At 34.6% G+C, this 15,477-nt stretch overlaps 1 protein-coding gene across 4 annotated transcripts in view; it reads left to right on the top strand.

The window, feature by feature from the left end:
• Positions 1-15,477, top strand: part of DMXL2 (Dmx like 2) — a 119,946-nt gene that overhangs the window by 41,900 nt on the left and 62,569 nt on the right. For all 4 annotated transcript variants that reach the window (XR_008554255.1, XM_037502484.2, XM_037502483.2 and 1 more), the window contains exons 7-13: positions 2,931-3,109; positions 5,564-5,747; positions 7,008-7,182; positions 8,883-9,122; positions 9,546-9,817; positions 10,429-11,125; positions 11,487-11,608. Coding sequence is in view for 3 of the 4 variants with exons in the window: in XM_037502484.2 (XP_037358381.1) it covers positions 2,931-3,109; positions 5,564-5,747; positions 7,008-7,182; positions 8,883-9,122; positions 9,546-9,817; positions 10,429-11,125; positions 11,487-11,608 (1,869 nt within the window). In the remaining variant the exon portion in view is untranslated. The remainder of the gene's footprint in view (positions 1-2,930; positions 3,110-5,563; positions 5,748-7,007; positions 7,183-8,882; positions 9,123-9,545; positions 9,818-10,428; positions 11,126-11,486; positions 11,609-15,477) is intronic.

Below are 15,477 nucleotides of genomic sequence, written 5' to 3'. Positions count from 1 at the left end.
CTCAATATATGGGATTTTCTAGCTCTTTCTATTTATAATTTAACTGTACTTTTTGAATTTAGGCAGTGGCTCTTGGAAGTGGGGCTACTTCATTTGATGGGGAGGCTGGTAGGACTAGGAGAAATTTCTAGAATGCCACCTGCTTGTGGGGTTTTTATGGAGTTCTTTATTGACTCCTAAGGGACTCTGAGGTATTCTAGGGTTTTTTTATGGTACATCGTCTGAGACAACTGCCATGGAGTATATGGTAAATTTGGTTCGGTGAAAATTACGCTGAGGTGAGGAAGATGCTTGTTAAGTGCATTGTTACTAGCAACTAGTACATTGTTAACTATCTGTCTCAGAGTAAGCACTCAAAGAGATTTATGAAATAATTCAAATATCCAAATAAATGAGATACTAGTGGAAACATACATTGTGTTCATTAAATTGAGTTGAAATGAAAATATGGGGGGAAAAACCCAGTAGTTTGTCTCCTATGGATGAAAATATTTGAACTTGTGCACTTTTTGGTATATGTTTTTTCTTTTTTTTTAACATTTATCATTAAAAAAATTTTTTTAGACAATATTTGCTTCTCCCCACCCCCTCCGGTGTAGTCCCCATAGAGTTTCCTTTACTAATGCACCCGTGCACCATCACCTCAGTCCCCTGTGCTCTTCCCTCCCTCCCTTCCTGTGATCCCTCTCCCTCCTCCTCCCCTGCAGGATGTCTCTGGTTTGTAATTGTCTGTTTTTGCTTTGTTGTGTTTTGTACTGTTATTATTTTTTTAATACTGATGTCTTATTTGATTCCCCTATATTCCTGCTATAAGTGAAACCATCCAATATTTTTCTTTTTTCTTCTGGCTTATTTCACTGAGCATAATTTCTTCTAGCTCCATCTACATTGCTGTGAATGGCATGAATTTTCCTTTTTTGATTGCTGAATACTATTCCATTGTGTATATATACCACATCTTGATCCAGTCATCTATTTTTGGGCATTTGGGTTGTTTCTAGGTTTTACCTATTGTAAATAGTGCTGCAATAAACATAAGGGTACAGGTGTTCTTTTGAATCAGTGTTTTTGTGTCCTTTGGGTAGATCCCTAGGAGTGGAACTGCCGGATTATATGGTAGCTCCATTTTTAGTAGACTAAGGAACCTCCAGACAACTTTCCACAGTGTTGGACCAGTTTGTACTCGCACCAGCAGTGTAGGAGAGTTCCTTTTTCACCACATCCTTGCCAACATTCGTTGTTGCTTGTTTTTTTGATATGTGCCATTCTTATTGGTGTAAGGTGGTATTTCAGTGTGGTTTTGATTTACATTTCGCTGATAAGGGATGTTGAACATTTTTTCATATCCCTGTTGGCCATTTGCATTTCCTCTTTGGAGAAATGTCTTTTGAGCTGCCCATTTCTTGACTGGATTGTTTATTTTGTTTTTGTTGAGCCCTGTGATTTCTTTGTATATCTTTGTGATCAGTCCCTTATCCATTGAATGGAGTGCAAAGATTTTTTTCCCAATCAGTGGGGTGTCTCTTTGTTTTGGTTCATGTCTCTTTGGCTTTTTTGGTACATGTTTTTCTTGTTTCTTAGAGAATGAGTTTTTTGCATAAGTGAGAACATTGACTATTTCCCCATTGAGGAAAAAAGCACTCCGAAATAGGTTCTGTTAATAATAGTTGTTTCGGTCTTTAACATAATTGTTAGAATTAAGTAAAATGATGAATTGTTACACATGTAAGTGTGGGCATAGTCCCTAATAACTACCTAAATGGCTTTTCATCATTTAGAGTAGGGATCAGAAAACATTTCATGAGTTAAGAATGATCTTACATTTTTTTTTTTTTAATAGAGGCATGCTTTATTTATTTGTTTGCTGGTTTGTTTGTTTGTTTTGTTTATACATGCACTGGGTACAGTCAGAAGCACGGGAGGGTGAGAGAATTCACCAGAGCCAGAGCGGGGAGCAGAGCAGGCAGAAGGACTGAAGTACACTGCTGAGGGGAGCAGCGGGCGGCAGGAGAGGTCTGCGCGCCATGTGGGACCCTCCTCTGGTGGCCAGGGAGCAGCCGGGGATCGAACCGGCGCCGCAGAGGCCGCGGGCAGCTTCGCAACCCAGCGCTCAACCGCTGCGCCACCAGGGAGGCCCTGATCTTACATTTTTAAAGGGTTTAAGGAAAAAACCAAAAGAATCTTTGTCAGAGGATCTGTGGTTGGACATACATCCCAGTTTACTTACTCTCTGACCCTTTATGGGGGGGAAATGTTCATTGATTCCTTACTTAGAGTAAGAAGCAATTCATATTTGAAAAGGATTTGTTTTACCATCACGGATATCTTCAAATAGGAAAGGATGATAACAGTGATGACATGGCATCTTTCTTATCCAAAGGGCTGGCATCTGTTTTCTTTACAGTGGCCCAGGTGTATTTAAATAGGGAATTTGGCATCAGTCTCATTTCAAAACCAACATTGCACAGAGAGATTGATAATGAGCAAATGGTTCATTTATTTTTCAAGAATAATATCTGAGCAATAAATGTCATTTTAGATCTGGTCATAAATTTTCATATGTAATTTAATTTTTTTTTTTTAAAGATTTACTTATTTATTTATACAAGCACTGGGTACAGTCAGAAGCGCGGGAGGGTGAGAGAATTCACCAGAGTCAGAGCAGAGAGCAGAGCAGGCAGAAGGACCGAAGTACACTGCTGGGGGGAGCAGCGGGTGGCAGGAGAGGTCTGCGTGCCATGTGGGACCCTAGCCGGGGGCTGGGGATCGAACCAACGGTGCAGAGGCTGCGGGCAGCTTTGCAGCCCAGCGCTCAACCGCTGCGCCACCAAGGAGGCCTATAATTTAATTTTTAAACTTTCTTCAAGCCACTTAAATTTTGAATTGTGTGTATACAAATCAATTTTATGTTAACCTATATATTTTTGCAGGACGATTGTCTTTTGAAAGTATGGTATCCTATGACGGGTTGGAAATCTTCAATTATACCTCAGGATCATCATGAAGTGAAAAAGAGAGAGGCATCTGCTCAATTTTCCTTTGTTTACTTGGCACATCCCCGAGCAGTGACTGGTTTTTCATGGCGTAAAACTAGCAAGTATATGCCCAGGTTAGACAAATGTATCATGTAACTACATGTATGTAAATATGTTTATAAAAATAATGAGAACAAAAGTCCTTTTACTGCATTGATATGGTAGCAGTTGAAAGCAGAGATTCTTAGTCTACTACCTGAATTCAGTATGGCTGTTGTTACCAGCTCAGTGAGTATTTGACTAAATTTCTTATGCCCTCTGTACCACATCTTTTCTCTGTAGAATGGGGTAATAATAGTACCTCACTCAGAGAGTTGTTGAGACTAAAGTGTTTTAGTGCTTGTGGATGCTTAGTACAGTCCTTGGTACATATTCTGTTCTTAGGCAATGTTAGCCGCTGTCATTACTAGCAGCAGCATCAGAAGATTCTAGGAAAATGTTTGCAAATCACAGGAAGAGCACATATTTGGGGGAAGGAAATACAGCATAGTAATGAACTGTCAATAATACATATGTGATTAAGTATATAATAGTAAAGTGGCCAGGTTTTTCTTAGCGCTATTAACAGAATCTTCTCAAGGATTTTTTAATTATGTTTTCCTCATTGTTATAGTATCTTTTTTTTTAATTTTTTTTTAAAAGGTTTATTTATTTATATAAGCACTGGGTATAATCAGAAGCACGGGAGGGTGAGAGGATTCACCAGAGCGGAGAGTAGAACAGGCAGACTGACGAAGTACACTGCTGAGGGGAGCAGCGGGCGGCAGGAGAAGTCTGCGTGCCATGTGGGACCCTCGCCCAGCCGCCAGGGATCCAACTGGTGCTGCAGAGGCTGTGGACAGCTTCGCAACCCAGCGCTCAACCGCTGCGCCACCGGGGAGGCCCTGTTTTAGTATCTTTTAAAAGTATACAGAAGATTTAAATAAATTATAAAACAGCTCATACAAATGGTTCTTGTATTATAGTTCTAATTCTTTTTTTAAGATGTATTTATTTATGCATACAAGTGCTGGGGTACAGGCCAGAGATGAGTGGGGGAGGGAGTGAGAAGATTCACTAGAAATAGAGTGGGGAACAGAACAGTCAGACTGACTGAAACACACTGCTGAGGGGAGCAGCAGGTGAGACAGGAGAGGTCTGCTTCACCATGTGGGTTTCTCTATGGGCGGCCAGGGATCGAACATGTGCTGCAGAGGCTGCGGATTGCTTCATAGTATGGTGCTTAACCCCTCGCGCCACCAGGGAGGCCTCTAATTTATTCTTGAGGGAGGGCTATTTTATTTGCTAAATACATTAAGAGGAACGTCCCTGGTGGTGCAGGCGGTTGAGCGCCGCACTGTGAAGCTGTCTGCAGCCTCTACAGTGCGGGTTCAATCCCGGGCTGGCCAGCAAGAATCCCACATGGCGCGGCAGACCTCTCCTGTCTCGCCCGCTGCTCCCCTCAGCAGTGTATTTCAGTCAGTCTGCCTGTTCTGTACTCCGCTCTGCCTCTGGTGAATCCTCTCACCCTCCTGCACATCTGGCCTGTACCCCAGTTCTTGTATAAATAAATAAATTTTTTAAAAAAATTAAAAAAATAAATGCATCAAGAACTGTTTACATCTGATGGGGAATATAGCGCGCATTGTAGAGCTGCTCAGTAAGTGACAGTATGGGGAATTTATGCATTTGGGGATACAGTTGATCTACCTAAGATATTACATCTGTAGAAAACATTTACAAAACATTTTACTTTTGACTGAAAGTCTGTGAAAACATTGAAAGGGTAAATGATTTTTTGTTCTTTCATATTAGGCTTCAGCTGCTTGATTCTGTGACATATTTGCTTAATTTAATGGGAATTGATGTATAGTTTTATTACAGTTTTATTATAGTTTTATTATAGTTTTATTACAGTTTTATTACAAAAATTTGTTTACCTACTGGGAACTCTTTCAGTTTATAGGAAGGGTGATGCAAAATGATGTAACTAATACCATAAAGACACTTGGTTTGATTACATTTAATGATTTATTGTGGTCATTTTGTGTTTGTAATGATTAAATTTTCTTTATTTTGTTTAGAAGATATCAATTTTTCTCCAGTCTAGTTTCCATATATAATTTGACATTAATTTGTTTCCTTTGTCAAGACCATGTCCTAGTTTTTATGATGATCACAATATTACTATATGTGATCTCAGGCCTTATGATAGATTACTCTTTCTCCATACAGTGTGATTTCTAAAGTAGTTGGAAGCATACTATATCATCTAGCTTAAATGTTTAAGGAATGATTTTAATGAATTAAGGTGAGGAACAGGTAGGTTGTTCCTATTTTATGGTAACTGCTTTGCAGGTAAGAGCAAGTAACAAATGGGGTTTGCTGAGAGTGTGAAATAGTGGAAATTCATTACATTACTGGAAAAATAACTTCACATTGATCATACTTTTATACTAGTCATCCTTATGTGGAAGAACAAATATTAGTAGCCTTTAATTAATTCATGGCTTTGATGTTCATGGTAGTCTATTTCTCCTTGTCATTAGAGGTTCTGTCTGTAATGTGTTGTTAACTTCATGCCACGATGGTGTCTGTCGGCTCTGGGCAGAGACTTTATTACCAGAAGACTGTCTATTGGGTGAGCAGATTTGTGAAACTACCACTTCCAGCATTGCCAGCGGCCTTGCTCATGCTGGAAGACACAAAGACAGAATACAGCATGCTCTTGAGGTACTATATTAGTTAAGATGGTAAATTACTTTTGAAGATATATGAGTTTGTTGGGACATCATAAGTTCAAATGCATATAGTGCACATGGTACATGTAATGATGAAATTAATAGCAAAGAATTCCCTTATTTCATGCTTGTAAGACTTCTAATTTTATCTCTTAAAAACCAAATACAAATGATCTCAGACATTATTGTAGGTGAACACTATCATTTTAATACTTTCACTTTGCGTGTCAAATGTGAAAATATATAGAAGCAGCTTTGATTAGAAAACATGTAAAGGTTCTTGAAATTAGTTGTAATTAAAAATACTTTGCTTTTTCTTGGAGGGTTAAATTTTATTTTTATTGTTCCTTTAAAAATGATTATTTTGATCCTTAAGAATAAAGATGTTGTTAAAGTATTAAACACAAATGAATAATTGTAACTGCTTTAATTCCATGGTGTACTATTTTGAAAGTGAGATAATTTTTCCGAAATAATTTATATGTAAAGTGAAAGTGCTTTCTAGAAGTTAAATTATTTATAGTATATGTAAACAGTTGTCTGTTATGATTAGCAAATAAAATGAGATCAGAAATTTATTATAGTGAATCTAGATTACTAATATTCTTTTTATTACACACAGAATATGTACTTATTCTTAAATTAGACTTGTTTAAAAAAGTGATTTATTATCACCTTTTCCAGTAATGTGTGTTTGTGCATTTTTCTTAGTTTCCAACATTGAAATCCTATTATGCAATAGTATTTTAAAACTTGGTATTTGAAGTTAATGTGTTATAAACATCTTCATACATTACTAATTATTAATGTAATTTTACATTATATATTTATATGTACAGTTCAATGTACATATACCAAAATGGCTTTGCTTTTTCAGCAAGCAGAAATACTACTTGGGGTTGATCGGTTAAAGTTACTGTCTTCAAAAGTTTTATATAATGTAGACCTGCTTTGATGCTGTCTGATTGGGCACTATTTATAATTCCATCTAGTACTGGGATATCCCAAAAAGACAAAACTGTAGACTCTTAATCTTAATGCCGATTTCTGTAGGTAAAATTAGTAAGTATTTTTGAGTGAATACTTTTTGCCTTGAACAATAAAATTTGCAAGAACTACGGAGAATGTGATCATCATTATCCTACTGTAATTACGAACATTTCTTTTTAAAATGGTGAAGTTTTACAGAGAGAAAAATCATAAAATACTTTGATTTCCAGAGTTGGATTTAGTAAATATTTGTGTATTTCAGACAATACACCATTTGAAAAATTTAAGAAAAGGACAAAGGAGGTCTTCTGTTCTTGTAACTCACACTGAATTAATGCCTGACCAGACAGCAACACATGAAGTTCAAAGACACATTTCCCATCATGCAAATGCACTGTGTCATTTTCATATTGCAGCGAGCATCAATCCTGCCACAGGTAAAAAGAAAGTAAAGTTTTACTTCTTATAAATATGCCAAAAAAGATAATTAAAGAGAAAAGTGGGACTTTCCCGCCTCCTCCCCTGCAGGATGTCTCTGATTTATAATTGTCCGGTTTTGCTTTGTTGTGTTTTGTATTGTTATTATTTTTTTACACTGATGTCTTATTTGGTTCCCCTATATTCCTGCTATAAGTGAAACCATCCGATATTTTTCTTTTTCCTTCTGACTTATTTCACTGAGCATAATTCCTTCTAGCTCCATCTACGTTGCTGTGAATGGCATGAATTTTATCTTTTTTGATTGCTGAATGGTATTCCATTGTGTATATATACCACATCGTGTTGATCCAGTCATCTGTTTTTGGGCATTTGGGTTGTTTCCAGGTTTTACCTGTTGTAAATAGTGCTGCAATAAACATAGGTGTACAGGTGTTCTTTTGAATCAGTGTTTTTGTGTCCTTTGGGTAGATCCCTAGGAGTGGAATTGCTGGGTCATATGGTGCAACCATTAACTTTAATGTTTATCTTTGGAACTCAGGTCACACATTCCCTTGATTTCTCAGTTGTCATAAAGTGTCTTGTCATATTAAACTAGAATGTTTAATTTGCAAATCCTGTTTTATATGATATGTTTAATTTTTTATCAGAAAACCAGAACTGTTTTCCAGGAATTGGATAAAGAGAACAACTTGTCCCTTTAACATTCAAGTTTATTAATAGAACACTATTAGACTATCCTGTGCACTTTATCTTTAGATTTTCACCAGTTTATGCAGAGCCCAATGCCATTTTCACTTTTGCCTTCTGATAAATGAGTTATTTATAACATTGTTGAGACTAAGGATACTGAGTTTTATGAGTTGTACAATATTACATGAATTAATCTATACTGTAAATTATAGTACCCTAAGTGAGAAATGTCATACTTTCAAGTTTGCCTGCCTTCTGTGTTCTTTTGTGGCATAAGTTTCTCCTAACATTTTAGGGGTTTCAAATACTTGAATATTCAACTCGGAAAAATAATGTACTAAATTGTTATATCCTCTATTTTTGATTCTAAACACTGTTACATTCTCTATTTTGATTCAATAGTTGTTAAAATTTTACCACATTTTTTCACTTTATATATACACGTTTGAAAGTATTTGGGTGGATATATGTATGTCTGTGACATGTGTTTCTCATGCATTTTTCTTAATCTTTCAAAGTACATAGCACATCCTATGGCACACCCACCTTTACATTCTTGAGCAAGTATTTCCTAAGAATAAGAAAATTCTCTCATATAATCATAATAGCATTATTGTATCAAAGAAAATTTAAAAAATTCCAGAATCTCTAATACCCAGTTCATATTTATGTTTTTTCATTTTTCTCAAAAACGTTTTTTATAGTTGCTTTTCAATTTTATCTTGCTATTTCCCTGTCTTCATGCCGAAATTCAATGAATACTACTTCATTTGGTGTATTTAGCTTTAAAGACAGTAATTTAATTCCATGTAAGTCTATGCCATTATTTTTTAATATTTACACTTAGCATTAAATCCAGTTAAAATTTTACAAATCTTGCTAGAGTTATGTTGACTTGTTTAGTGCCTTTTCTCTGTAATTGTGAAATTAGTCTTTGCACACATTTGTGATATTTTTTAGGACATTAAAAATTCATACTGAAATCTTACCTCTTTTGTTTTCACAGATATTCCAAATGCCTTAGTTGGCACTGTGTTTAACATTGATGAAGGAAACGGGGGCTTTGTAGTTCATTGGTTAAACAACAAGGAATTCCATTTCACATCATCTACTGAAATATTTATGCAGCAGTTACGAAAACTTTCTGAAAAGCAAGTGGATCATGAAAGTGATTATGTAGAGAGAGAAGATGAGGAATATTCACAGGAGGAAAGAGAGAGGGGTTTACATATGAAACTAGATCACGGTTAGTATTTTGTGTTTAGATTTTTCTTTTTTTTTGTGGTACCACATTTAGTTTGTAATCCATCCTATTTTTCTATTCATTCCACAAATATTACTGACATTCTACTATGGACTATCTACCATGTAACTCTATATGTTTGCTCTGTTTTACTACCTTGGAAACTGTATCTTTTTGGGGGGAACAGATTTTTCTAATGGTAGTAATGATAACTGAGTGAAATTTTGATTGTAAGTAAGAAATACAGTAATTTCTGGTTCAGACCAGAAAATTATTTCACTCTTTGTTATTCTTGATTATAAATTGAAAAAGGGATTTACAGTTTCTAAAGATAATATCCTATTTATAGTCTGATATGTAAATGCATTTACTAGTAGTATATACTGGTAAATTAGTATGTATTGATAAGTTTATTTTCTGATGCAGATTTATCCTTGGATAGAGAATCTGAGGCAGGTACAGGATCATCAGAACATGAAGATGGAGAAAGAGATGGAAGTCCTAAAGCCTATTCACGACCTAGTATATCTATGCCACTGCCTACAGTCTTACTTGATCGCAAGATTGAAATGCTGCTTACTGAATGGAATAAGAATCCTGACATGCTTTTTACTATACATCCTGTAGATGGTACCTTTTTAGTGTGGCACGTAAAGTATTTGGATGAATATAATCCTGGAATATTTAGACAAGTCCAGGTATATATGACTGTTGAAGCAATTAATACAATTATTTGGGAATAAAAAAGAAATAGATGCTCTGCCAATTTGGCAGGTTTTCAGAATTAAAGATTTTGGTTTTGATAAGTAACTGTAAAGAGTACTTATTCTTGCTAATAGAGGGGAAATAATGACCACAAATTTTGCAAACCTGATTCAAAGCAAAATGAAATTGACTTTGAAATGAAATACTGAATATTTGAATAATTTTTTTTCAAATTCACATTATTTTGAATAAAACCCAAAAAACAGCCCAAAAAATATGACTCAGGATAATACTTCCTTCCCTCAGTTATATCAACTAAATCTAGCTACCATTGCCTGTTATTGTTCCGAATTTTATTTAGGTTTGTGGTTGTGGTCATTTAGATGTGCACGCAAGGCACTTGAAACTTTTTTTTTTGCCTTTTATGCCATAAGTAAGATATAGTATTATATAAATAGATGTGCGGCATTAGACCACAAAGAGATTCAAAGTGATATTTTTTGCTAGGAAACAGATTTGGCATTTTGAAAATGAAAGTATTTTTGGAACATTTTCTGAGACGAGGTGAACTACTTACACTGAATCATATGTTTGTGTCTTTCAGGTTTCTTTTTCTTCTAGGATTCCTGTGGCATTTCCATCTGGTGATGCAAGCTCTCTTAGTAAAAATATCATGATGTATGCTTGTATAAATGCAATGAAGGATACTCACCACACACTGTTAAATCAAGAGATGATGGCTGTAGGCAGTCCTCATGGATCAGAACCACACTCTAGATCACACAGTACAAATATGAACATTTTAGCTCCTACAGTAATGATGGTCTCAAAACACATAGATGGTTCTTTAAATCAGTGGGCAGTCACCTTTGCTGATAAATCTGCTTTTACCACTGTTCTAACTGTATCTCACAAATTTAGATATTGCGGTCATCGATTTCACCTCAATGATCTAGCATGTCATTCAGTTTTACCACTTTTGTTGACATCATCTCATCATAATGCTCTGTTGACTCCTGAATCAGATTGTCAGTGGGACTCAGACAATAAACTAAGTAGATTAATGGATCCCGGGAGACATCAAAAAGGTTCCTCGAAGCAACCTCTAAGAAATGCTGCAACACGTACATTTCATGACCCAAATGCAATCTACAGTGAACTTATTCTGTGGCGTGTAGACCCAATAGGGCCTTTGTCATACACTGGAGGAGTATCAGAATTGGCTCGAATTAACTCTTTGCATACTTCAGCCTTCTCGAATGTTGCCTGGCTTCCAACTCTTATTCCCAGTTATTGTCTTGGTAAGTGTTCCTTTTAGTTGTGAAGTTAATACAAACTTTAAAAACCACGAAAATGGTTATAAATGTTACTATTAGTAGTATGTATTGTATATATGTATTAGGAGTATTTTTAATGACTATTCAGAATGTGGTACCATCCTTATGTTGAGAATTTGTAAAAACTTTTTTTTACTATTTTCCCTTATTTATATTTTCTATTTTCAAATATCTTGCTTCTATTGAATATATTTAATATTCATTGATTACATCTGTTTAATTGTGATTCTGGACCATAGTTTTACCTAAAAGTATGAATATTTGTTTCTCATACTTCAGCCAATAATAAAATAAACTGTTATAATTCAAAGTATTTGTTTTTCAGGAACATACTGCAATTCTGCAAGTGCTTGCTTTGTTGCTTCTGATGGCAAAAATTTGAGACTCTATCAAGCTGTGGTAGATGCACGAAAATTATTAGATGAGCTTTCAGATCCAGAATCTTCAGTAAGTATTTACGAATCTTTATTGGGGTATCGAAGGTGATAAGGAATTCGCTTTTTACTTTGTCTAGTGCCTTTAGTTGTTAATTGGTGTTTATAGTGAAGACTCTATGTGACAAACTTGTCTTTGTTTCCAGGGTACATGAATCAAAATTTCAGTATAAATATGTATACATATGCATTACATGTATAGATATGTATGTACATATGTATGTGTATATATATGTGTGTATATATATTTTTTTCCCTAAAATACTGTTATTCTTCACATTCTCTGGTTTGGTTAATCTTTCTTTGCCCGAACAAAATTTTTAGGAATCTTCAAGTTCTCTGTTCAAGTTGGAAAATTCATACTTTCTCAGGTTGAGTCACCGTTTAAAAAATTTCTGTGGTTAGAATGAAGATACATCAGTGGGAGGCAATTATCACATTCTGGTAGTTATCTGAACTGGAATTCAGATATGAGTTTATATGCAGATTTGAGTAGTGAAATTTCCACTTATCTACGAAACATGCCTTTCTATAAAACAAATGTCCTAATAAAAATGTTTCCAGTATTAAAAATCAAAGATTTTTTAATGTTTTCTCTGTGCTTCTAGATGTATAGCAGATACAGAGTGTAAGTTTCAGTGTCTGCATTTAAGGAGCTTTTAACTTAGTCATAGAAATTATTAAGAAAAGGTTAAATAACAATTTAAGACATTTTAAGAGGTGTCTGAGGGTGGTATGTAATTAATTGCCAAACAGATGGCACTAGAAGGATTTCATAATTCAGAGGAGAGAGAGATCAGATTAGGATAGGTTTAGCAGTCTTCAAAAACAATGTTTGTTCTTGATGAATTAATAAGATTTAGACGACAATCCTTTGTCTTTGCCTCAGTGAGAAAATGGCCTGAAAATAAGTGTGGACATAGGAAAGTAAATGTATAAATAAGATTTGTTCAGAAACAGTGATAAAATTGGTTGGTTTGGCTAGAGAAAGTCTAGAAAAATAGCATCTTAAAATTACAGAGTTGGAAGATACTTTAAAGGTCACCTAGTCTAACCAGCCATCTGATGCCTTTATTCCCCTCTGTCACATTCCTGCCAATTTGTCATCTGGCAAACAAGGAGGGATACTCAAGTCTAAAGCCTATTCATTCTGTTTTCACATTTGCCTATTATATTGAAATTAAATTTGTATTCCTTAAGTTTTACTTATTGGCCCTAGTTCCATGTAAAGTAAGTCCCAGATTCCTTGCACAAGAGAGCACCTCAGATGTTTGAAGACAGCTATTTTGTAACTCTTGAACTGTTTTTGCTTAGGCTAAATCTCCTGCCTATAAATTTCTGTTGTACATTTGACCATCATTGCTTTCTTAGGTTTCAGTTTGTTCATTCTCTGGGCATTGTTGGATCACTAGACATAGCAGTTTTGTGGCCTATAAATTTCTGTTTTACATTTGATCATCATTGCTTTCTTAAGTTTCATTGCATCATAGCATTCTTAAGATGCTATTCATACTCTGGGCATCATCGGGTCACTAAAATCGTAGGTTTGTGGCCTCAGTAGATGCTACTGTGATGTTTTGGCAGTCACACCACTTTCTATATTGAACTGACAAATATCCAAAGACTTTTTTTTTTTTTTTTGCCATCAGTCATTTTGTATGTGTGCATTTGCATTTGGGGACCAAATGTAGGCCTATATTTCCTATTATATTTCATTTTACTGTGTTTAACATACAACTTTTCACTATCTTTTTGAATTGAGATTCTTTTTTTTTTTTTTTTTTGTTATTGCTTTCTGACTCATAGGACTGGTCTGTTTGATGAATGTTGTTTCTGCATCTTCATTTAAGTCAATTACTAAAATGTTAAAATAGGACAAGAGGGAAGAAAGATACTACCAGTAACCATTTGAAATCTTTCTGAATTTTTATTGTCTGTAATATTTTATCACCTTGACCCAAGGATTTTCATAAGGCAGCTTGTTGTGTACTTTGCTGAAATAAAACATAATCTGTCAAATCTTCTGAGTCAGAAAAGGAAGTCAGATTTGTATGAGATGATTATATTAATGTGTAGTTGATTGAATGCATGTACTCTGAAATCTCTGGAGAGCTAAAACTTTGTATTAAGTAGTACAGAAGTATAATAAATTGTACCTATTTTGTGCAAACTCTAACTTAAAGACATGTTGGTTTCCTTTTTTGAAAACTAACATTTGCCTATGACATTTCCCATGATTTCTCAGAAAACATTCTCTGGTTTATTGATTTCATTTACAAAATTTCAATAAGCTGGGCATTATTTTCCAGAAAATATAATTTCATTTAGAGCAGTCAGACATAGTTTTAGAATTCCCCTTACCAGTGTACTTTTGGTCTTCTAATTCCCCTTACCAGTGTACTTTTTTCAAACCTTTTCATTTTCATTAATTTTTTTTAATTTATAGAGTAATACTATTATGTACAGATGTCAAAATATAATGCTGTATGCCTGAAACATATAATTTTACAAACCAATATTAAGTCAATTTTTTTAAATAAAGTAGTATTTATTTTTAGAAATGATGAATACTGGTTTGTTCTACATTTGCAAGCCAAATTCTTGAAATACAAGACCAGAAACAAAGTAGGAATTAGGAAGTTCATTATTCTCTGGATCTTTAGTAACATTAAACCATCAGCCCCTGTTAATGAGCTTATCTTTTCCTTTACCTCTGGACACTGTACTCGCTACTTCATTTCTAATACTGGTATTTCGTGTCTTCCCTCATTTTCCTTTCAGTCTTGCTAGAAGTCTAGTTTTATTGCTCTTTTATTATTATTTTTTAATGAATGTTGAGGGATTGTGGTGATTTTTTTTAATTGGTCTTTTAAAAAAAACAGCTCTGTTTCATTGGATTCTTTGGTTTTGTTTTCATTTTGAGTAATTTCTGACTTGATATTTATTATCTTTTCCCTTAGGTTGTTCCTTTTCCAGATTTTGTGAGATAGGATCTTAGATTATTGATTTGAATCTTTTCTCATTTTCTGATGTATGCATTTAGTGCTATAAATTTCCCTTTCAGCACTGTTTTGGCATATTGATAAGTTGGCATTTTCATTTTCATTTTAATATATTTTTTCACTATATTTTTAAAATTTTCTTAAGAATTTCTGTTAGACTCATGAGTTGTTGAGAAGTGTATTTTATTTCCAAGTATTTAGAGATTTGCCTATTTTCATTCTGTTACTAATTTCTAACTTAATTTCATTGTGGTGGAGATTATTTTAATCCTCTTAAATTTATTAAAGTTTGTTTTATGGTCTGTCTTAATATAAATTCTATGATACTTGAAAATAATGTGTATTCTTTTGTTGTGTGGGGTGTTTTATATAATTTGTCAGTTGGATCCTGTTTTGATTGTCGGTGGTGTTGAGTTCTAGATTTTTGTTAATTTTCTGGTCATTTCTCTGATTGTGAGAAGGGCATTTAAGTCTCCAACTGTGAGTGTGAATAGGTCCACTTCTCCTTTCAGTTATATTTATTTTAGGTTTTGTTTCACATAGATTGCAGCCCTCTTTGTGTGTGTGTGTGTATTTTTTTTTTTATCTGAAATAAAGATGTTGGCAGGGGTATGCTCTTCTGAAAATTCTAGGGGAGGATCCTGCCTTCAAAGTATAAGGCAGATGAAGGTAGAGAGTGGTTGAGATGCAAATAAAGAATAACTAGCAAAATCCACTTTTTGTGCCCCCTAATTGTTCTTTGCATAGATGGACGAATTTTTATCTCCAGCATAGGCGGAACAGATTCCCATTTGGCACTGTATCATTGTGTAATGATGCCAATTAAATAATCTCAGTTGGAACCAAAATTATAGTTGTTACTCCATCATTTGTCAAAGCA

Source organism: Talpa occidentalis, unplaced genomic scaffold (genome assembly GCF_014898055.3).
Source record: "Talpa occidentalis isolate TD23 unplaced genomic scaffold, MPIMG_talOcc4v2.1 talOcc4.11, whole genome shotgun sequence".
NCBI lineage: Eukaryota > Metazoa > Chordata > Mammalia > Eulipotyphla > Talpidae > Talpa > Talpa occidentalis.
The sequence above is the reverse complement of the archived record's forward strand: the minus strand, read 5'-3'. Positions and strand labels throughout refer to the sequence as shown.